This window comes from Mytilus edulis, chromosome 3 (assembly GCF_963676685.1).
Source record: "Mytilus edulis chromosome 3, xbMytEdul2.2, whole genome shotgun sequence".
Taxonomy (NCBI): domain Eukaryota; kingdom Metazoa; phylum Mollusca; class Bivalvia; order Mytilida; family Mytilidae; genus Mytilus; species Mytilus edulis.
In genome coordinates, this window is record NC_092346.1 from 22,262,711 (window position 1) to 22,286,751 (window position 24,041).

Here is a 24,041-nt window from a genome sequence, read left to right on the forward strand (position 1 = left end):
AAAAGCTGTAATAAAATTAATCCATTGATATTTTAGAGATATTTCTTTTTAGGAGGTTGATAGATGTAAATTATTAGAGGACAGGAAAAAAAAGGTAAAACACATTTATTAATAGCACACATGAATTACAACTATTGACTTTAATACAGTTATCACTGTAAGCCTAAGGAATGCTTCAGCACTGTCAAGTTGTATTTGACTGTTATCTTTTTGCTTCGCATCACATTGGGGAAATGAGTTTCAGTCTGAATGCACGCCATCTTGAAATAATTACTTATTACATATAAGTTTTTAATGGTTGATTTATGATGTTGATAAGATACAGCAACAGCTATTGGCTAAAATGAGATTAAGAATTACAGACTTTTTTCGTCTCCAAATAAGACATCAATTGCCAGAAAATTAACAATGTGCATTTCAATCCCAATCAACTGTCATTTATTTATGTTGGTGTAATAAGGTCTTTCTACTTTTTCTGATTATTTATCTTTTTTTCCTTCGCTGTATTGATGATTCGCAAGATGTTGCTTATGGATATTTGGAATGTGATATCTTACAGTTTGTACCATTTTGTTTCTACTTCTGCGTAACCAAATACTTTTCTATGTAAGAGTTATCTCCCCGAACACTGTTTTTCTTGTTACTTCTAAAACTTCGCAACCATATTTAATTTCTCCAATTTGCTTGTTTTATTCTCAGGATGTTTCATTTTATTTTTGACCGAAGCCGTATAAAGATTCCATATGAGAGTTATTTCCCCTTTTGTATTTGATATAAGTGAAATGTATTTGTAACTGGAAAACCATAAGCTTAAGAGGCCTAGAGTCATTTGATTTTAGGTCCATGGTCCATAAAAATGAAAATGCGGTTAAGGTCAAGGTCATGTTCAAAATTTAGATTTTGGCTTGTTATCACTTACATGTATCACTTATTTTCAGAAATCTTATAAGATATGGACAAAATATTTTTTACAGAATTGTTTGTTGCAAAATGTTGTAACACATAAAATTTTAGTTTCAGGGCTACGTAGACATTTAATGGGAGTTTTAATGGGACAAAAGTGAGTTCCCAGTTAAAAAAAAGTCCTATCATTTCAGACATTTCTACATCTTTTGTTACCTTTTTCATAAAAATCACTCATACAGTTACTTAGTAATAATTTTTTGAAAAATATCGATTATAGTTGAAATGATAGGACATTTTTCGAGTGAGAACTGAATTTTGTCCCATGAGTGTAAGTCTTGTTAATATTGGATTTTTTAGATTGACAAAGAGAAAGACCTGTTACTTGGACCATCACCATTAGATCTGTATCTTATTGTAAGTAACTTTAAAATGTTTATCATGAATGAAGTAATTTAAAGCAAGGAAGTCAATACGATGAACCTATAATCGACAGAATTTCATGAAACTTTGTAGATAATAAAGACATTCTATGTAAATGTGAACATCAACAGGAAATTATGATTCAACTTATTTTCTAGGAGTTATGCCCTTTTTAACTTAATTTAACCAAACTTGGCCACAATCATCATTGAGGTAGTTTAAAAAATGTGTACGATGACCCAGCCAACCAACCATGATGGCCGCCGCTTGTATGTCTGGCAGGGTTCATCTGACCAGTTGATTCCATTTTCATGGTTCATTTATCAATATTAAGTTTTCATTGTTTGGTCTTTTTCTTGAATACAATAAGCAATAAGTCAACCATATTTTGTGTATATAATGATTGATAGGTTTACATGTCTGTCTGCCTTGGTTTATCTAAATTATCTGGCCTCAATATAAAAATAAGGAGATGTGATTGATTGCCAATTCGACAGCTATTCACTAATGTTCAAATGAAGCAGATGTAAGCAATTGAAGGCAACTGTATGGCCTTCAACAATGAAGAAAAAATATACTGTATAGTCAGCTATGAAAAATGATAAAACTAAGGCCACACCAATTTGATTCCTTGTTCGACGGACCCGCCCGCACCTATTTTTTTCAAAACAGAATTTTTTAATTTTTTTTATATTCCCGCTTCCCGCATCTGGAAATGTAATCATGTCCATTTCCCGCACCGTTTTTTTTTGTAAATATTATAAAAAGATATCAACATTTGTTTTAAAATCACAGTCTAACCTGTATATAACGATTTTAAACATAAAAGCACCGCACCACACTTTGTAAATATCTGTGAGAATATTTGTTTCAGCATGAAACCTATTTATCCAAAGCGGGAGTGCTCCGATATAAATTTATAACAGCGGAAATACCTGTAAAGAACAAAAAATTGGTTACTTTCCCCCTTACTTATATTCCCTATCAAAAAATGTTCGTTGTTAGAATAAAATACAAAGAACTTCTGAAGGATTTGCCTCTAACTGCAATTATATTGTATGCTGGCGAAACAAAACTATCCATAGCCGCTGCATGTTTATGCACCTGTCCTGATTGATTGAGGGGCCTGTCGTTCAACAGTTATCGTTTGTTGATGTTGTTCATTGGTATTTTCCTGTTTGGATATACATGATATATAAATTAGATTGTTGGTTTTCCTGTTCGAATTGTGTACGCTAATAATTTTGGGGTCCTTTATAGCCTTCTGTTTGGTCTGTATCAAAGCCCTGTGTAAAAGGCCGTACTTTGACCTGTGTTTGTTATTATCAGGTTGAGAACAACCCTCCCTCAGACAAGGGGTCATTTTACTAAAAAAGGGGTCCACTTATTTTGAATAATATTAAACTGTTAAAGTAAATGTGTTAACATGGTTAAAGTCCAGAAATATTACAAAATTCTTGGACATGTTTTGACCATTTAATACCAGATAGATATATATAGTTCTTTGAGAAAATATGAGCCCTTTTGTACAAACAAATATGTTATAACTTATATTGATCCCTCATAAAACATGTAAAAGGAATATTTATAACATTAAGGGGTTGTCCCCAAACTGATTATGACTTGGATGGAGAATTGTCTCATTGTCAGTCACACATACATAGACCAGATTTAATTATTTCTTGTTGAACAGGGAAAAAATACTTCAGAAATTAAAGAAATGTCAAAGTACAAGTGATAAATCAAGCTTTAATATTGTCAAAACCTACTATTTTATGTTTACAAAAAAAAATTATAATCGCTCGCCTTTACTTTTCAAGCTTCGCCTAAAAAAATTGCAAATTAAATATTTTTTTATTAAAATTTTCAAATCGCTCGCTCGCCCCAAATTTTGGAGTCCAAAAATCTGTAGGACAAGACATTAGATTGGTGTGGCCTAACTGCCTAATTTTTAACTAAACAATTTATGAATTACAAATATGAGACATATACCAATAACAACAACTAAACAACAGGCTCATGCACATAAAGAATGTGGCTTTGTTAAACTGTGAGTGTTCTACCCTCCCCTAACCTGGTACAAAAGTGTAACAAACTATAAAATTCAGATGAAAAAAGCTTAATTCATCAGATTGATACCAAGAAGAAAAATATCAACTAAAACACAGACTGGACATGACAGGGTATATATATATCTGCCATCCCTTAAACAACAAAAACACAGACTGGACATGACAGAGTATTTATATATCTGCCATCCCTTCAACAACAAAAATACAGACTAGACATGACAGGGTATTAATAATATATCTGCCATCCCTTAAACAACAAACACACAGATGGGACATGACAGGGTATTTATATATCTGCCATCCCTTAAACAACAAAAACACAGACTGGATATGACAGGGTATTTATATATCTGTCATCCCTTAAACAACAAAAACACAGATATGACATGACAGGGTATTTATATATCTGCCATCCTTTAATCAACAAAATAGAAGTACAGATCTGAGAGTACTAAGCACTTACTGACAGCTTCTTCAAAAACAATAACAACTGATAAAAAAAATCATGTATTTAATACTTAAATTGCAATCAGTACACATCCAGAAACTTATGTAAAGTTTATATGATACTTTTGGTACAAATCTTTAGAACATCAACATTAAAGTCTGACATTGTCCTAATTTTTATGGTTCATTGGTCAATGTGCAATATTTTTAATTAGGTCTTCTCGACCACTACAAGCAATAGGCTAACTATTTTTGGTGTATTATTTGATTGTTAGATATACCTGTTTGCCTAACAGAGACATGTTATTTGATTAAGAAATGATTCATTGAGCCATGGTTTTGTTTGAAATTTACACATGTCTAAGCCCATGTGTAAATTTCCAAAAAATCTAAGGCTTCATTTTTGTCGAGCCTGCAACTTTTGTTGCAGAAAGCTCGACATAGGGATAGTGATCCGGCGGCGGCGGCGGCGGCTACGGCGGCGGCGGCTACGGCGGCGGTGTTAGCTCACATCTTAAAAGCTTTATATTTTAGAAGGTAGAAGACCTGGATACTTCATACTTTGTATATAGATGCTTCATGTTACGAAGTTTCCGTCAGTCACATGTCCAATGTCCTTGACCTCATTTTCATGGTTCAGTGACCACTTGAAAAAAAAGTTCAAATTTTTTGTAATGTTGAATTCTCTCTTATTATAAGTACCGTTAATAGGATAACTATATTTGATATGTGCGTACCTTGCAAGGTCCTCATGTCTGTCAGACAGTTTTCACTTGACCTCGACCTCATTTCATGGATCAGTGAACAAGGTTAAGTTTTGGTGGTCAAGTCCATATCTCAGATACTATAAGCAATAGGGCTAGTATATTCGGTGTATGGAAGGACTGTAAGGTGTACATGCCCAACTGGCAGGTGTCATCTGACCTTGACCTCATTTTCATGGTTCAGTGGTTATAGTTAAATTTTTGTGTTTTGGTCTATTTTTCTCATACTATATGCAATAGGTCTACTATATTTGTTGTATGAAATGATTGTAAGGTGTACATATCTAGCGGGCAGATGTCATGTGACCCTAACCTCATTTTCATGGTTCAGTGGTCAAAGTTAAGTTTTTGAGTTTTGGGCTTTTTATCTAATACTATATGCCATAGGTCAACTATATTTGGTGTATGGAAATATTTTATGATCTTTATGTCAGTCGCACAGGTTTTATTTGACCCTGACCTCATTTTCACGGTTCATTGCACAGTGTTAAGTTTTTGTGTTTTGGTCTATTTTTCTTAAACTATAAGTAATGGGTCAACTATATATGTTGTATAGAAGCATTGTTAGCTGTACATGTCTGCCTGGCATGTTTCATCTGACCTTGACCTCATTTTCAAGGTTCATTGGTCTTTGTTTAGTTATCTTGGTTAATGTTAAGTTTATGTGACAGTTGTAATAAAGCTAAAAAAAAGTAGCTTTATACCTAGGACTATCAACATAATATCAATGATTAGTATAGAAGGCGAGACATTTCAGCGTGTGCACTCTTGTTTTATATAAATAAGGCCGTTAGTTTTCTCGTTTGAATTGTTTTACATTGTCTTATCTGGGCCTTTTATAGCTGACTATGCGGTATGGGCTTTGCTCATTGTTGAAGACTGTACGGTGACCAATAGTTGTTAATGTCTGTGTAATTTTGGTATTTTGTGGACAGTTGTCTCATTGGCAATCATACCACATCTTCTTTTTTATATATTCAATGAATTATTATGATTAAAATAACACAAATACAGGTTAATTTAAAAACTGTAGCAAGAAAGGGTTTGCTATGTGTGTTGCTGTCCTTATTAACCCTTTTAGATAAAGCTAAAAATAAAATCCAATAAATCTAAAACTTGCATCCATTATTTCTTAAATTACAACTAGAAACAATGTGTTTATAATTCTTTTAAATCTCAACCCCAACATATGCCATTTTTTATTTACATTTTTTTCTCGTAAGCTACCGCCAAATCCACAGTTGACATTTCGTAACTAAGGAGAATTTGTACATTTTTCTAAGGTCTATTTCATTTATTCTTTTTGTTATGCATCAGAATAAGAATAAAGGGTCTATAGGTTTTTTTTCAATTGCAATTTTTAACACAGCGAAATCAGTTAAGTGTATGCAAAACATGTTACAAACATGTGGAGGTATATAACGTCACGGTACCTTAATTGCACCTAGTTCCCAAATTGCACCTATTTAGTAAAAGCAGCAGTGGAAATCTTACATGCTTTCTTAGGGACGATAACAATTTGTATTTTTATTAATCCACATTATGCACGACTTCTAACATAGGTAAATATATTTAAACGTTCTCAGTATACATCAACTGATGAAGTATAACTTCAAATGGTAATATGTACAGAAACCACCAAAAGGTTATCTTCTAAAAATGAGCAAATACAATTTGTTACAAGCCTCCATTTCTTAAGAAATGAATAGGTAGCATAGATGAAAGTCTTATGAAAGGAGTAACTGGTGAAAAATAATGTTTATCCAATTCTTGAACCAATGCATGTAAATATCGTAAGCTAAGTCTTAGTCTTAGTTTCTTTGCACGTTTTTATCATTTTTATGGCCCTGCAACAAAGTTGTCGATGCCATATAGTTTTACCCTTGTCCGAAATTCCCAAATTCCGTCTTTCCGAAATTTCGTCATTCTGAAATTCTGTCATTCTGTCATTCCGTCATTCCTCAACAAACCATTATACGGAGTTTTTTTCCAAACACCTTCAGATATTGAGCTGATTTTTGGTTTGTAAGTTCACCATGATGAGTTACAGATCAAGTTTAAGTTTCGTTCCGCTCCGCTAATTTTTGCTGAAATTACGGGCTTTGGACTTTGATAAATTGTTGAAAATCACAGTTATACAGAGTTTTTTTCTAAACGCCTTAAGATATTGGGCTGATTTTTGGTTTGTGAGTTAACCATGATGAGTTACAGATCAAGTTTAAGTTTTGTTCCTCTCCATTAATTTTTGCCAAAATTAAGGGTTTACAACTTTGAAAATTACAGTTATACGGACTTTTTTTCTAAACGCTTTCAGATATTGGGCTGATTTTTGATATGATAGGTAACCATGATGAGTTAAAGGTCAAGTTAAAGTTTTGTTCTGCTTTGCTAACTTTTGCCGAAATTACAGGCTTTGGACTTTGATGAATTGTTGAAAATAACAGTTTTACAGACTTTTTTTCTATTGAAGAGCATTGAAGATCCAAAATTCCGAAACTTTGTGCCAAAACACTTTCAGATATTGGGCTGATTTTTGGTATGTGAGTTACTCATGATGAGTTACAGATCAAGTTAAAGTTTTGTTCCTCTCCATTAATTTTTGCCAAAATTAAGGGTTTACAACTTTGAAAATTGTTGAAAATTACAGTTCTACAGACTTTTTTTCCCAAACGCTTTCAGATATTGGGCTGATTTTTGGTATGTGAGATAACCATGATTAGATACAGATCAAGTTAAAGTTTTGTTCCGCTTCGCTAAATTTTGCTGAAATTACGGGCTTTGGACTTTGATAAATTGTTGAAAATCACAGTTATACAGACTTTTTTTCTATAGGCCTCCACATTTTGAGCTGAGTTTTGTTAACAGTTATACAGACTTTTTTTCTATAGGCCTCCACATTTTGAGCTGAGTTTTGTTAACAGTTAATTTATAATTATGAACATATCAATGTGAGACTACCATCATGTTTGTGTCCACATGTTATTGAAATTGCAGATTTTTCAACTTTTTCGGACGGGGCCATTCGTGTCGCTTTGACACATCTAGTTTAAGCAAATATATTGTATAATCATCTATATTTTTTTTCTCTGTCTGTTATGATTAACAAATATGGCAGCTCATTAAATGCCGTGTTTTGACTCCAAGGTTTACTGATTGTCACCTTATAGTAAACAATCAACAAAAAAGCATGGATATTGAGCACATATTTAACATGTATAATCCGATAATAGTTTATTTTAGTGATAGACCCATGCATATTGTGATCAACGGATTTTTACGAGAAGGTTCAGGCTAAGGTCACTTTGCATACGGAAAATATGTTGGCTAATTGCTTCCTGGAAGCAAGCAATTAAACAAAAGTAAACTTCTATATCTTCTAAATGTGGACAAATTAAAGAATTTTCTTCAGAAAAAGTATATGTACATAAGTTTATAATGAAAACTATCCATTTTGTTATAAAAAAAACATATGCATCATTTTTATACGACCGCAAAATTTGAAAAATTTTTCGTCGTATATTGCTATCATGTTGGCGTCGTCGTCTGCATCGTCGTCTTCGTCGTCGGAATACTTTTAGTTTTCGCACTCTAACTTTAGTAAAAGTGAATGGAAATCAATGAAATTTAAACACAATGTTAATGACTACAAAAGGAAGGTTGGTATTGATTTTGGGAGTTTAGGTCACAACAGTTTAGGAATTAGGGGCTAAAAAGGGACCCAAATAAGCATTTTTCTTGGTTTTCGCACCATAACGTTAGTATAAGTAAATAGAAATCTATGAAATTTAAACACAAGGTTTATGACCATAAAAGGAAGGTTGGTATTGATTTTGGGAGTTTTGGTCCCAACAGAATAAGGAGCCCAAAGGGTCCAAAATTAAACTTTGTTTGATTTCCTCAAAATTGAATAATTGGGGTTCTTTGATATGCTGAATCTAACTGTCATGACTGTGTATGTAGATTCTTAACTTTTGGTCCCGTTTTCAAATTGGTCTACATTAAGGTCCAAAGGGTCCAAAATTAAACTTAGTTTGATTTTGACAAAAAATGAATCAGTTAGGTTCTTTGATATGCTGAATCTAAAAATGTACTTAGATTCTTGATCATTGGCCCAGTTTTCAAGTTGGTCCAAATCGGGATCCAAAATTAAACTTTGTTTGATTTCATCAAAAATTGAATAAATGGGGTTCTTTGATATACCAAATCTAACTGTGTATGTAGATTCTTCATTTTTGGTCCTGTTTTCAAATTGGTCTACACTAAAGTCCAAAGGGTCCAAATTTAAACTTAGTCTGATTTTAACAAAAATTGAAATCTTGGGGTTCTTTGATATGCTGAATCCAAAAATGTACTTAGATTTTTTATTATGGGCCCAGTTTTCAAGTTGGTCCAAATCAGGATCTGCATAATTAACTTATTATTTAATCATTGTCATATTTAAGTATATGAACGGACTACAATTTGAGGTTCAGGACAAATATCAATCAACAAAAACATGACATTAATATCTTTATTCTGGTCATATGGGTTTCTCTACGTCTTGTGTGCAGACAAGGCATCCAACATGTCTCATCTGTTTCTTCAGTCTGGTGTGAAGACAAGGCATCCAACTAATACACAATGTGTTCATAAAATGTAACGCATTTAAAAAAAATAGGTTCTCTAGATTTGTTGTACGGTATTGAATTTGTTATTGTTGTTGGGTTTATAAACGATGCTCCTTCACTCCTGTTTTGTGACTTAATTCAGTTACATCATATACATTAACTAATTGGTTAGTTTGAATTTGTTTGTATAAAGATACCTTCACTGATTTGTATTCTATTGGGGAAACAAGGAGTTGTGTTTTGCAGTGAAGTTGCTTATTAGATATTGACTTAGGTATGTGTACTGGTATTTGGTTAAATGCATAAATTTGAGTTTTCTGAAAAAAAATCACCAAGATAATAAAAACATGCAAGAAATATAACTGCAACAAAACTTCCACTAAAGAAGGCTCAGATACATGTATCTGCAATTACTTTAGTTTGATTTCATCGGCTTACTTAAAATTATATTATGGTTGACATGGTAACCCTTTCCTCTTCTAAAAAATAAGTTTTATTCATAAGTTGAACAACAGGAACCATTTACACTATTTTACTGAATGAAAAAATAATAATTTGTTAACCTGTAATTTTTTTTTTTACTTTAGTAGTTGCTTTTTACCAACTAAATTAATTATCATGGATATAATTAAGCACATCTACTGAACTCTATTTTAAAATCAGGATATATTTATTATTTCTTTCATTTTACATTAAACTGGGATGTTTGAGCAACTTATATAACACATGAAACTATGCATATGTTGAAAAAAATCATAATTTTAATCATTGAACTGTTACCATGGCAACCATTTTTTCCAAAATGTACAAATAAGTAAAAAAAATAATGGTGTTCAATTTTTCTAGTACTTGACCAAACATGAAGTCATTTGCCATCAAGCCTTATGAATCATGACATATTAAAAAAAAGTGATGATATTACCATGATTTTCTGAAAACAATTCAGCATACAGTAAATGATACCTGAAAAACAATTCAGCATGGTAAGGGTTAAATTATTATATTAAGTATTGTGCAATAGCAAGTCTTTTCAATTGCACAGTATTGCGCAATGGCAAGAAATATCTAATTGCACAATATTGTGAAATAGCAAAAAAAAAATTAATTAGAGTTATCTTTCTTTGTCCAGAATAGTAAGCAAGAAATATCTAATTGCAAAATATTGTGCAATAGCAAGATTTTTTTTTAATTGGAGTTATCTTTCTTTGTCCAGAATCAACTTAAATCTTTGTTATATACAATATACAATGTATATTCACTTTTTACTACCAACTGATAAATTAAAATAATCTTTACCATTCAGTGATAACAAGCAGTTTTTTTACATCTTAATATTTTATGATGTATTTAAATGAGTAGTTATTGTTGCAAACTCCATTAGAAATTTTAATTGAGATTAGTTTTGGAATAAGGGAAAGGGGGATGTGATTAAACAAATTAGGTTCAATTTTTCTCATTTGAAATTTCATAAATAAAAAAGAAAATTTCTTCAAACATTTTTTTGAGAGGATTAATATTCAACAGCATAGTGAATTGCTCTAAGAGAAAACAAAAATTTTAAGTTCATTAGAACACATTCATTCTGTGTCAGAAACCTATGCTGTGTCAACTATTTAATCACAATCCAAATTTAGAGCTGAATCCAGCTTGAATGTTGTGTCCATACTTGCCCCAACCGTTCAGGGTTCAACCTCTGCAGTCGTATAAAGCTACGCCCTGAGGAGCATCTGGTTTTTTATTTTGAGGTTTCATATGACTTTGATATCCAATTGTTCTAAATATTTGAAAAAAATAAAACAAATTTTTGTAATTTGATTTTTTTAAGGCTGCAAATTTAAGCATGGATACAATTTGGGTACTACTTTTTTTCAGAATCATGAACTGTTCGGAGGTCTGCTCAAACCCATTTTTAGCTCACCTGGCCCGAAGGGCCAAGTGAGCTTTTCTCATCACTTGGCGTCCGGCGTCCGGCGTCCGGCGTCCGTCGTCCGTCGTCCGTCGTCGTCGTCGTCGTTAACTTTTACAAAAATCTTCTCCTCTGAAACTACTGGGCCAAATCAAACCAAACTTGGCCACAATCATCATTGGGGTATCTAGTTTAAAAAATGTGTGGCGTGACCCGGTCAACCAACCAAGATGGCCGCCACGGCTAAAAATAGAACATAGGGGTAAAATGCAGTTTTTGGCTTATAACTCAAAAACCAAAGCATTTAGAGCAAATCTGACATGGGGTAAAAATGTTTATCAGGTCAAGATCTATCTGCCCTGAAATTTTCAGATGAATCGGTCAATCGGTTGTTGGGTTGCTGCCCCTGAATTGGTAATTTTGAGGAAATTTTGCTGTTTTTGGTTATTATCTTGAATATTATTATAGATAGAGATAAACTGTAAACAGCAATAATGTTCAGCAAAGTAAGATCTACAAATAAGTCAACATGACCAAAATGGTCAGTTGACCCGTTTAGGAGTTATTGCCCTTTATAGTCAATTTTTAACCATTTTTCGTTAATTAAAGTAATCTTTTACAAAAATCTTCTCCTCTGAAACTACTGGGCTAAATTAATCCAAACTTGGCCACAATCATCTTTGGGGTATCTAGTTTAAAAAATGTGTGGCGTGACCTGGTCAACCAACCAAGATGGTCGCCACCGCTAAAAATAAAACATAGGAGTAAAATGCAGTTTTTGGCTTATAACTCAAAAACCAAAGCATTTTGAGGAAATCTGACATGGGATAAAAATGTTTATCAGGTCAAGATCTATCTGCCCTGAAATTTTCAGATGAATCGGTCAATTGGTTGTTGGGTTGCTGCCCCTGAGTTGGAAATTTTGAGGAAATTTTGCTGTTTTTGGTTATTATCTTGAATATTATTATAGATAGAGATAAATTGTAAACAGCAATAATGTTCAGCAAAGTAAGATCTACAAATAAGTCAACATGACCAAAATGGTCAGTTGACCCCTTTAGGAGTTATTGCCCTTTATAGTCAATCTTTAACCATTTTTCATAAATCTGAGTAATCTTTTACAAAATCTCCACTGAAACTACTAGGCCACAATCATCTTTGGGGTATCTAGTTTGAAAAATGTGTATGATGACCTGGCCATTCAACCAAGATGGCCGCCACGGCTAAAAATAGAACATAGGGGTATAATGCAGTTTTTGGCTTATAACTATGAAACCAAAGCATCTAGAGCAAATCTGACAAGAAGTTAAATTGTTAATCAAGTCAATATCTATCTGCCCTGAATTTTTCAGATGAATTGGACAACTGGTTGTTGGGTTGCTGCCCTCCGATTGGTAATTTTTAAAGAAATTTTGCCGTTTTTGGTTATCTTGAATACTATTATAGATAGCAATAAACTGTAAACAGCAATAATGTTCAGCAAAGTAAGATCTACAAATAAGTTAACATGACCTAAATGGTCAATTGACCCCTTAAGGAGTTATTGCCCTTTATAGTCAATTTTTAACAATTTTCATTAATTTGGTAAATTTATGTAAATTTTTACCAAATATAGTTCTCTGTTACTAATGGGCAAAGTTCATTATAGATATAATTGTAAGAAGCAAAATCGTTCAGTAAAGTAAGAACTTCAAACACATCACCATCACCAAAATACAATTTTGTCATGAATCCATTTGTGTCCTTTGTTTAATATGCACATAGACCAAGGTGAGCGACACAGGCTCTTTAGAGCCTCTAGTTTTATGATTCAGTATAGATTCAAAATTAAATTGGTGAAACCATATAGAGAATAATGATACAACTACAAAATAAACACAAAATGGGAACTTTTGTCTGGATCATGAATAAACGTAGGTGAAAAAACTGTCAAAATAGGTACATTTGGAAACCCTCACGTTAGAGATATAAAGAATTTTATCACAGTATTGTTTAATCAAAGTACTGAAGTACTGAACATCGGATGACCGCAGGTTCTTGTGGATGGTCAAAAGCACATGTCACAGAAACAGATCACATCTCTATACCTGAAACTTGGGTTAATTTACAGAGATATTTTTTTCTGATACAAGTTCGTGCTTGGATGATGAATAAATGACAGGAAATTCAACCTCACCGTAATAACTATTATATTGTAGTGCAAGAAATCAGTATACCTTGGACTATTATACTTGTATAATAATAGTCGTAGAGAATACACTGGTTTGTTGTTATATATATTATTAATATTACGATTGCATGTATGTACCGATTATCAGGTTGTCTGCATGTTGATATCGTAAAATATCAGCTGCGAGACATAATAAAAAGCCTTCATATTATGTCGAGCAGCTGATATTTTACAATATTAATATGCCGATAACCTGATAATCGATTTATCGGGCTGCATTTGCGTCCTTTGGAAGTATTGTCTTAGTTTCACCAGCAACCGGAAGTTGACTTGATAAGTTCGGATCAAACTTATCAACGTCGGTTCAAACATTATGACGTCGCTGATATGTCCGGGTCAAAGTTATTAAGGCCAGGTCAACGTATTTGACGTCACAAAGCCGTGATATGGAGTTTTATTAAGAGCTGAGCAGATTGACATAGACAGTTGGACGACCGATAAATATCATTTTCATCTATTTGTATATATGATAATTCTATTCTACTATTATTATAGTGCAGTGCAAGTGCATGGTGGACACTCTTCTGTAAAAAAATTAAAGTAAAAGCAATTGCTGCCATGTTAATGTTTTGGGACGCTTTTATTTTTCATCTACATATATAAGAATTAAACCTGACAGGACATGGTTGTCTAGTGAAAAGCAAGAAGGTTTTGACTTTATATCAATAAATGACTTAAGCAGGAAATCATTTTTAATATGTTTTATATTTCACAAGGAGACAACAAGTTTACCAGGCTAAAGTTGGGGGTAATTATGGATTATCCCCTGGTAGTGTTTGTAACTGGGCAATAATTACTTTTATTTATTTAATTTTAACAATTTTCATAATTAATTTAAATTAACCATTCAGTTAAAACATTTCACCTTTCGAGACGCTAATGTTGAAAAATGGGACAGAAATAAAATACAAGACTAAAAACAAGACATAAACATGTAAAAAATAAATATATATTTCAGCTTACTAAAAATATTTTCATAGTGTTACTTTGACATCATTTCTTAAAACTAAGTCCCACACATAATTGTTCATTTGATATGTGTCATCCTCATGCGGTACGAGAAGTTTTCATGTCGCTAAATAGTCTTCTTGTCGCTTAATTTATTCTTCTTGTCCGTTCTTGACGCTTCTTGTCGCTAAAAGTTCTTCTTGTCGTTATTAGTGAGACTGCTATTTTTAGATTACAGGTGGTCATTTACACTACACGTATAACCTGCTGTGTAGTGATTTTTATTTTACGGTAAATTTATGAATGAACGATAATTTTATGAATGAACAAGAGCACCTGACCTCTTTCTGAATCACCAATTAAACATATAAAATCGTATTTATTAAGATATAATTCAGTCAAATTTTCACCGCTAAATCAACAACTGAAATGATTCCATATTTTGTTGAAACATCGTACAACCGGAGAACAGAAATCGCAGGTATGAAAATGCACTTTTTTCACTGGTGTTGAAAACCTAAAACTAATTTGACTAGAATTTATGAATGACGGAAATTTAAGCGATAACAATACATCGCAGTGACCTCAAGGTCATCCTCTGTAAAAATTGAAAAAAGCATGTCATATTAGTATGGATCATTTATAATGTTAACTAGTAGTAGAACCATTGTATTACAGAGTCAAACATTTAAAGTAGAGGAGAGAAATTTTAGTGTGTGCTCTCTAATGTCTTCCTTAAATATTTGTTATTATTGCGAACCCTATCGAAGTTTTCCATAGATTCACCTGCAAGTTACCTGTCCATTTAAACTTTTGGCAGTTCTATTTTCCCATCTAACAAATACAACAGGTATTGTTCTCTGTGTAGTTTATTCACTGGGACCTTTAAATTTCTTCTAGGAGAAATATATCACTCATTGATTAATCTACCTGAGTAAAAAATTGAACTGTCAATGAAGAAAAAATACTTATACCAATACTAAGTAAGGACTCACAAAACTGCATGTGGTGTTGTATTTATTCGATACCTGGAGTAACTCGTTTTTAATGTGTTCAATATTACATTTGTAATACTGATTCAAAAATTAAAAGTTGATTTCTGATCAAATATTCAATATTTTTGTGTGTTTGATAAATAAAAAATTGAATATTATTATTTTTAAATTAAGGTCTTCATAAACATAAGTCTATAAATGAACAACAACAAAAACATGTAAATTTATTGGAAAATACTAAAAAATGTGTCTGAAATAAACTTTTTAGTATTAAACCAGATTTTATATTGAACAGATTGAAAATATATTAATGATAATATTGAATAAATACAATATTGCATACAGTTTATGTGAGTTATTATAAGTATTTCAATAAAAAAGAAGATAATTTTTTGGTCAGGTAAATTAATCAATGAGTGATATATTTCTCCTAGAAGAAATTTAAAGGTCCCAGTGAATAAACTACACAGAGAACAATACCTGTTGTATTTGTTAGATGGGACAATAGAACTGCCAAAAGTTTAAATCGATAGGTAACTTGCAGGTGAATCTATGGAAAACTAAGATAGGGTTCGCAATAATAATTAACTCATTCTTCAGTCAAATAATGTTCTTTAGTCACTCAAATATTATAGAGTAATCTGTTTATCCTTCTGATTTTTTTCAGACATCTTCAGGGAAGAACTTTTCTACCCCATACAAATCAGTACCAGAACTGTCATATCATCATTTTAATGCTCCTCTTCCACCTGGATTCAATGAAGCAGAACATGTGTTACAAGATGTGTCTAAGGCAAGGAATTGCCTAGAGGCTAACTTGCAAAGTGTATTAAGGTCCCAACAGGAGAATGAGGTTTATGCCATTTTAGAGAATTTGCATCAAAATAGGTAATTTATTATATATATATTTATTATAAAACTCCGTATGGTGAACCATCGCCTGTGTGAATCATTTCGATAGAGTCCCTGAAGTGGATACCTTGGTATGCAGGGTTGTCAAATATATTATGTAAATGAATGCAACATTAAAATAATACTCCAAATTGACAACAACTAAAATCCATAGCGGCGACCATTATTTTCCTATTGTTGCCGGCACGCCAGGAAGTAGTAACCTCCAACTATGGCCAGGTTGGAAAAGAAGCCTTGTGAAGTGGTAGGAACCATGGGAAGTTCGTCCAATTAGATACCAAGCCTTTAGAACAATTTCATGTATCATATAATAGTAAAACGAACTCAAGTTACATTGTAAACAAACTTTAATTTTCTATATTTATCTTATCTATTTATAACTCTGTATTGCTACTTTCACTTTTCATTGTTTCTCTCACCATGACGACGTCAAATTCAATGTACCACTTTGAGTACTTCAGGGATAAATTTCTGTATAAAAATTGTCCTGATGAAACATGTAGACCATAGCAAATAAAATTGCAGACCATTTGAAGTGTTGTTGTCAATTTGGAGTACATGTATTATATATTTATTATGTATTGTGCCGGTTTTTGTCAAACCTTGTCGCAGAAAACCTCGACATAGGGATAGTGATCCAGTGTTGGTGTGTTAGCTTACTTCTTAAAAGTTTCATATTTTAGAAGGTGGAAGACCTGGATGCTTCATACTTTGTATATGGATGCCTCATGTTATGAAGTTTCCGTCAGTCACATGTCCAATGTCCTTGACCAAATTTTTGGTGGTCAAGTCCATATCACTGAAACTATAGGCAATAGGTCTAGTATATTCAGTGTATGGTAGGACTGTAAGGTGTTCATGTTTAAAAAAAAAAGTAAAATCACAAAAATACTTAACTTAGAGGAAAATCAATTCGGAAAGTCCATAATCACATATCAAAATCAATTGACAGGTGTCAGTCATCTGACCTTGACTCATTTTCATGGTTCAGTGGTTATAGTTAAGTTTTTTAGTTTTGGTCTGTTTTTCTTATACTGTATACAATAGGTCTACTACATTTGGTGTATGGAAGGACTGTAATGTGTACATGTCCAACTGTCAGGTGTCATATGACCATGACCTCATTTTCATGGTTCAGTTGTCAAAGTTAAGTTTTTTAGTTTTGGTCTTTTTTTCTAATACTATAAGCAATAGGTCAACTATATTTGTTGTATGGAAGAATTGTTAGCTGTACATGCCTGCCTGGCATGGTTAATCTGACCTTGACCTCATTTTCATGATTCATTGGTCAATGTTTAGTTTTCTTGGTAATGTTAAGTTTATGTGACAGTTGTGATAAAGCTTTATATTTAGGACTATCAACATTATATATCAATGATTAGTAAAGAAGGCGAGACATTTCAGCGTGTGCACTCTTGTTTAAATTTCAGCAATAAAAGGGAGTTATTTTTGGGCCTTCGAATGTCCTCCTTTGACCTCAATCATTATAATAGGTATCTGTATTATTTTAATCAAATTTTACATGATTTTCAAAACCCAAGTAGTACACAGGCTCTTGAGACCCTCTGTTTAAATAATCTCATAATGCTTTATTTCAAATAAATAATTTTGTTTTTTTGGAAAAAGAATTTGAGATGAATAAAAAGGTTCAAATTATATACTGAATATTTATCAAATGAACAACCTGATGTTCAGCCCTGCTAAATAAAAGTAAAAAAGTTTGGAAACTTGGGTAGTAGAAAAAAAGAGAGAACAAACTGTAGTTGTATTCAAACCTTTATTTTTCAGATCAGATCCAGGAAGAGCACATTTGCAGCAAAAAATTGATAAATGGGTTACTAAACTAAGACAGCAAGTAGAGGTATGCTTATCAGAAAATAAGAATCTAATGATATGATTTTTGTTCAGAACACCTGTTCTGGAACAACTTTCATTATGTATGCTTTATGACTAAATGTTTTGATAGCTAGAAATGTATTATGTTTGAAAGCATTAAAGTAAATGGGTTTAAACAGAACAGCTGAAGCCATTGAAGGTCATTATTGCAACCATAATTGTAGCTGAAGAACCTAGTTTTGTAATGTGAAATTTTACAAACAAACATTTGCAAAAAAACCTAAATATTAGATACTTTGGGAATGCTATATATCCTAAATGACTGATATCAGCAATGAGCACTGCACAGATCTAGTGATAGTAAAATCAAATCATAATAATTCTGTACACACAACATTTGTTACTTTAACAACCTTCATGAAGTATGCTAGTGACTCTAATTTAAGTTTTTCTCAATTATATTAAATAAAAACCCATGCACAATACTAAGTATCAAAATACGGTTTAAATTGCTGTCTCTCTAGTAGCTTCTTGTCTTAAATATTATTATATTATTATAGATAGAGAAAAACTGTAAACAGCAGTAATGTTCAGCAAAGTGAGATCTACAAATATCAAACATTATAAAAATTGGCAATTGACCTTAGGAGTTATTATTATACCCCACACAACAAAGTTTTGGAGGGTATAATGTTTTTGACTCGTCAGTCCTGTTTCTTGTCATCGCAACTCCTTTGAACTTATTTGCTTCAATATACTTTACAACAGTTTGTCATCCCAACTCATCTGAAACAACACAACAGAATTTCATGAAACCTTTTTAGATAATAAGGACATACTATGTGGTTGTGCATATCGACAGGAAACTACAATTCAATTTTTTTTCTAGGAGTTACCTCCCATTGCTTCAATGTACTGCTGCAACAATTTTGTCATCACAACTACACAACAGAATTTCATGAAACTTTGTAGATAATAAGGATACTAAGTAGATTTGCATATTGACAGGAAATTATGATTCAATTTATTTTTCTTATACAATTTTTTTCTTACACTTATTTTATTTCTCCAAAGACAATGTGGGGACATGGGGTATGCGAGCGTGCTCACTAAGGTTCTTTATTTCCCTTGATAGTATTTTTTTACAATTTTTGGTAAATTTTTGTAATCTCCTGATAATTATGCTGGGCTAAATTTAACCAAACTTGGCCACAATCATCATTAGGGTAAATAGTTCATAAAATTGTGTTTGATGACCCTGTCTGCTAATTAACATGACTGACACAGATATAAATAGAACACACAGTCTTAGGTTTATAACAAAAAAAAGAAGGTTTGGATTGATTTTGGGGGTTATGGTCCTAACAGTTTAGGAATTAGGGGTCAAAAAGAGGCTAAAAATTATTTTTCTAGTTTCCAGACAATAACTTGTGTGTTAAGAGTTTGGATCTCCCTGAAATTGTATGACAGCATTACTGTGTTTAGTATAATGAAAATCTAGCAAAACATTCTGTGCAAATGGAAACTCTTACAAAATAGAGCTTTCTTGTTATTACATTGAGGTGTGAGCTTTTGCTTACGGTTAAATAGCAAAATAATTTTGAGATGAAGAACAGCAACACAAATGTGTTCTTTTAAGACTATTCTTGTGTGAGTGTAGTGATTTTTTTATAATGATTATTTAAAAAGAAGTTCCTCAAGTTAAATAAAACTGTAGAAAGAATAAACCTTTAAATAAAACTGTAGAAAGAATAAACCTTTAAATAAAACTGTAGGTAGAAAGAATTAGACTATAGAAAGAATAAACCTTTAAATAAAACTGTAGAAAGAACAAACCTTTACTTACTGCTTATTTAATTTATAATATGTAATATTTTAGATGATGAATTCCATTTTTTCTTTAACTGTAAAATTAATAAAAATAAAAGAGAAGTCTTTCTAAAATATTATATACAAAACTATGTCAATTTTAATACACTTGATTGTACTGATAAACTTGTGATTATACTAAATCCATGAACACCAAGTGATGTAAAAGTAGTTGTTTCTTTTATTAAAGAGTCATTAGAACTGAGGAAAGGAGACCAATAACTGTTTTTATCATATGTATTATAATATTGTAGAGTTTCATTATGTTTGTTTTGTCTATGTGTTTGCCATGACTAAAATTGGTATTTGTTTGTTTTGCAAATAAAGAATTATTATTATTATATAATCTTTCTTTAACAGAGTGAGATTACTGATGATGTAGTGGTAGCAGAATTACAAAAAGCTCATCTTCCTGTCTATAGAATACCTCCACCTAAAGTTGTTTCTACACAAATTATACAAGGCAAGGACAAATTTGGTATGACAAAACCAGTTTCAGGGCAGGCTAAACATGGAGCAAGGATTAACTTAGGAGTAGGCAGGAGACAACCTGGAAAAGAAAACAAACAAGATTTGGTTAAACCTATTAAGAAAGTAAGTGAATTAATTTATAGATTTAAGCTTGCCTCCATGGAGTTTATAGTGCAGTGACAAATCTAGAAAATATTGCTGTAGTGGAGGGGCATTATGTTTTACCCTTGTATGCCTGTACATTCTTAAGTAAGTTTCCAGTCTTTAAATTTTAATTCGTAAACTCAAACAAACTTAAGATATTTATCAAAAAACCACAAACTCTCACATGGGAGACGCCACTTGCAGAGGCAAGCGCACATTTTATTGTAAATATAAATATAATAGTGTGGAAAGTTAATATAAAAACACTGGTTTGTACTGGATTCTGCATACTAATGATCTACAAATCTGAAAATAAATAATATAATTAATATTATTATTATCCCAATCAAACTGACCTTACTATAATTAGCCAAACATGTGTCAACTATAAACTACCGGAGTTCACTCATACCTGAACTCAATATCCCAATCAAACTGACCTTACTATAATTAACCAAACACGTGTAAACTATATATCCCAAGTCAAAGTGAACTGCAGTTATTTGGCAGTTTATTAGCATTCACAGTTCCCACTTGACAGCAGTTATTTTCGGCAGTTTATTAGCATGCACAGTTCCCACTTGACAGCAGTTCTTTGGCAGTTTATTAGCATTCACAGTTACCAAATATAAGGCAATGATTAATTTGCATAAAGCCATTCCAATAGCATTCCATAGCTGTTTCTTAGCAGTTTATTTAGCCTTCACAGTTCTTTGGCAGTTATTTTTGACGAAAAATTTAAATGAGATCTGAATATTCATGAGAACTGGCATAATAACAGCTATCAAATAATGAATATTCATGCAAACTGCTAAGTTTTATATCCTTATATGGTTTTATAAACTTCTAATAACCACTGTGGAAGGCTATCAGATTTGCCAAAAGTTGCAATACAAAGGTGACATATGAATAATCAATATACAGTGTACAAGATATTAAAGCAAACATTATCAAAGTTCTAATAATATACTGTATTATAAGTCTTTATGAAATTTAAAAAAGTTGTACTAACTTATATTTGTAATTAGAGCAGTAACTATACAATCTTATAACAGATCGACTTATTAAGGGAATGTAAAAAAAAATGTGAGTAGCACATTCTTTAGTTGGTCTTATTATAGACCCCTTATTAATTATGTCAGTGGCCCTAATGATATAGGAACAATTGAAAATGCACTTTAAATATAAGGGCTTTTAAAAAAGCAACTTATTTAAGAGCTATTTAACTACTAAGAGGCTAATTACTACCGACTAAGTGATTTTTAGATTAAAATTTATTATTTTTATCCTTATTATATTACCGAACATTCCAAATGTACTATTTTTATTATATTCAACATGTTTAATGCAGACAAAAAGACAACAGTAATATCCTAGCTCTTTTTCTTTTGGAATTAATAAACAAATAAATTCTTGATACTTGTAATATATTATGTTTCTTTTTTCCTGAACAAACTTAGGTAAAATTATATATCAAATTAATTTCATTAAATGGATTGTTTGGACAATATTAATCAATCAGCTATTTGTGGCCTAGGTTTACCTAATATTTCCTCCCCCTTTTTTCAACTCTTGAATATGATTGGATTTGTTATTTAACAAAATAATTAAAATAATTGTATCTATCTTTTCAAATAACATCTTGAACTGTAAGTATATATGTGCTAGTATTCTATTACAATCCTGTCAACATATCAGATATTCTATTTAAATAAACAACTATCCCCCTTTTTTGTGCTTTCTGTATGATTTCTGTTTCCTTTAAAAAGTTATTTCAAAATATACACATTAACTGAAACTTCAACTTACTGTACTACTGATGTGTAAAAGTATTCAATTCAGCCAAAATTAAGCTAACATTTGACAAAAACATACAGTTTTTCACTAGCAAGTATTTCCACAGAACATGGAGCCAAAAAGCACATATGAAAATGATCAAATTATCTTCAAATAAATGTTTACTATCAAGCTGAAAACATAGCCAGATCCAAGCATTTTTATAACAAAGATTAAAAGGTCAACTGCTATCAAACTGTTGTCCCGACTGCTAAGAGGAATGCTAAGATGAATGCTAAGACCAATGCTAAGACCAATGCTAAGATGAATGCTAAGCGGATTGCTAAGAAATGGTGAATTGTGGCAGTTTTTTAAACTGTTATTAGATTGAATGCTTAGAACAGCTAAAGGACTTCTAAAAATATGAAGAACTGGTAAATAACAGCTAATAAACAGCTATTAATAGCAGTTCAGTTTGACTTGTTTGAATATTGTACAACTTTGATCAATACATTTATCTTTAGTTTAATTTGCCCCTATTAAATGTTATGACACTTATGCACAATGTTTGTTAATATTACCACAAAATACATATCAAGTTTGAATTTTGGTGGTGTCACTTTAAATGCTTTAAGGTTATGCTCCTTTACAAATCGAAAAATTGCTTAAATTTTCGTTTTGTTCTCTAACTTAAGTTTGCCTGAACCAAATTTTATAAAACAAGTACACAGCTAGAAGATGTCCCCGTAATCACGGCAATTGTTGAAACATGGAGTTGTTAAATTTCACAGGCAGTAAGTCAACTAAGCATGCACGAAAGTGCATAAGACATAAATTTGGTAATTTTCTGCAACTTCATTATCATACTAAGCATAAGTTATTTCTAGGATTCAAGGAGTTTAAATGAAGATGAAGATTTTATGAACAGAGTGTATGGAAGAACGAGATTCCAAGGAAAAAGGACAACTGCCAAAGACCCTTATCTTCACTTCAAAACTGAAACAAAGCAGAAATTGGAACATCCTAAAGGAATAACTTATACAAAAGGTAGTCATAAATAAGTAAACTTTTGAACTTCAGGAAATTAGAACATGACTTTGATCTTTGACCTTGACCTCATTTTCTAAGTTGGGACCCAAAGACCTCAAGTAAACCGACTCAAGGTTTATGCGGCTTACAGTTTATGAGTTCATATCCATATCATTTATATCAAATGCATAAGAGAGAAAAAAATCTCATATGGAGTTTCCAGATGGCTTCTGTCAACAGTTAGGCAGATCCTGAGGATACAATGAGCAAATAAGAGAAATAATTTTGTCGTAATCTTTTATGGTTGTGAAAGAGTAGTGGACCCCAGTGTATGGGGAGATAACTCTTATAAAGTAAAGTGTTCATTTAAGCAGTGTCAGTTTCAAAAGTGCAATAACTGTTCAATATCACACCGGTATATGAAAAATCTAAGCGACATCTTGAGAAACCACAAAATTGCACAAGAACAAAATGTGGCGGAAGAAAATAAAATAGAACAAAAGCAATAGGTCTTTCCATGGAAACATTATGATGTCATCAACTGGTTGCTTTTCCAATATTATGTAAATTTAGCAAGCTTGCTTGATATTACCTGTACTCCACATTGTAGGAAGGTGGGGGCATTAAGTATTAACCTTGTCCATCTGTCTGTGTGTTGAATTTGGTTTCTGTTCTCTAACTTTGGTTAACCTCAAGTAATGTAATAAAA

The 24,041-nt window shown here is 32.0% G+C and overlaps 1 protein-coding gene across 2 annotated transcripts in view; it reads left to right on the forward strand.

Annotated features, from left to right (window-relative positions):
* Window positions 1-24,041, forward strand: part of LOC139514209 (protein TALPID3-like) — a 178,458-nt gene that overhangs the window by 89,473 nt on the left and 64,944 nt on the right. For both annotated transcript variants that reach the window (XM_071303034.1, XM_071303035.1), the window contains exons 10-15: window positions 53-94; window positions 1,264-1,320; window positions 15,963-16,183; window positions 17,996-18,068; window positions 20,273-20,506; window positions 23,191-23,350. In XM_071303034.1, the coding sequence (XP_071159135.1) occupies window positions 53-94; window positions 1,264-1,320; window positions 15,963-16,183; window positions 17,996-18,068; window positions 20,273-20,506; window positions 23,191-23,350 (787 nt within the window). The remainder of the gene's footprint in view (window positions 1-52; window positions 95-1,263; window positions 1,321-15,962; window positions 16,184-17,995; window positions 18,069-20,272; window positions 20,507-23,190; window positions 23,351-24,041) is intronic.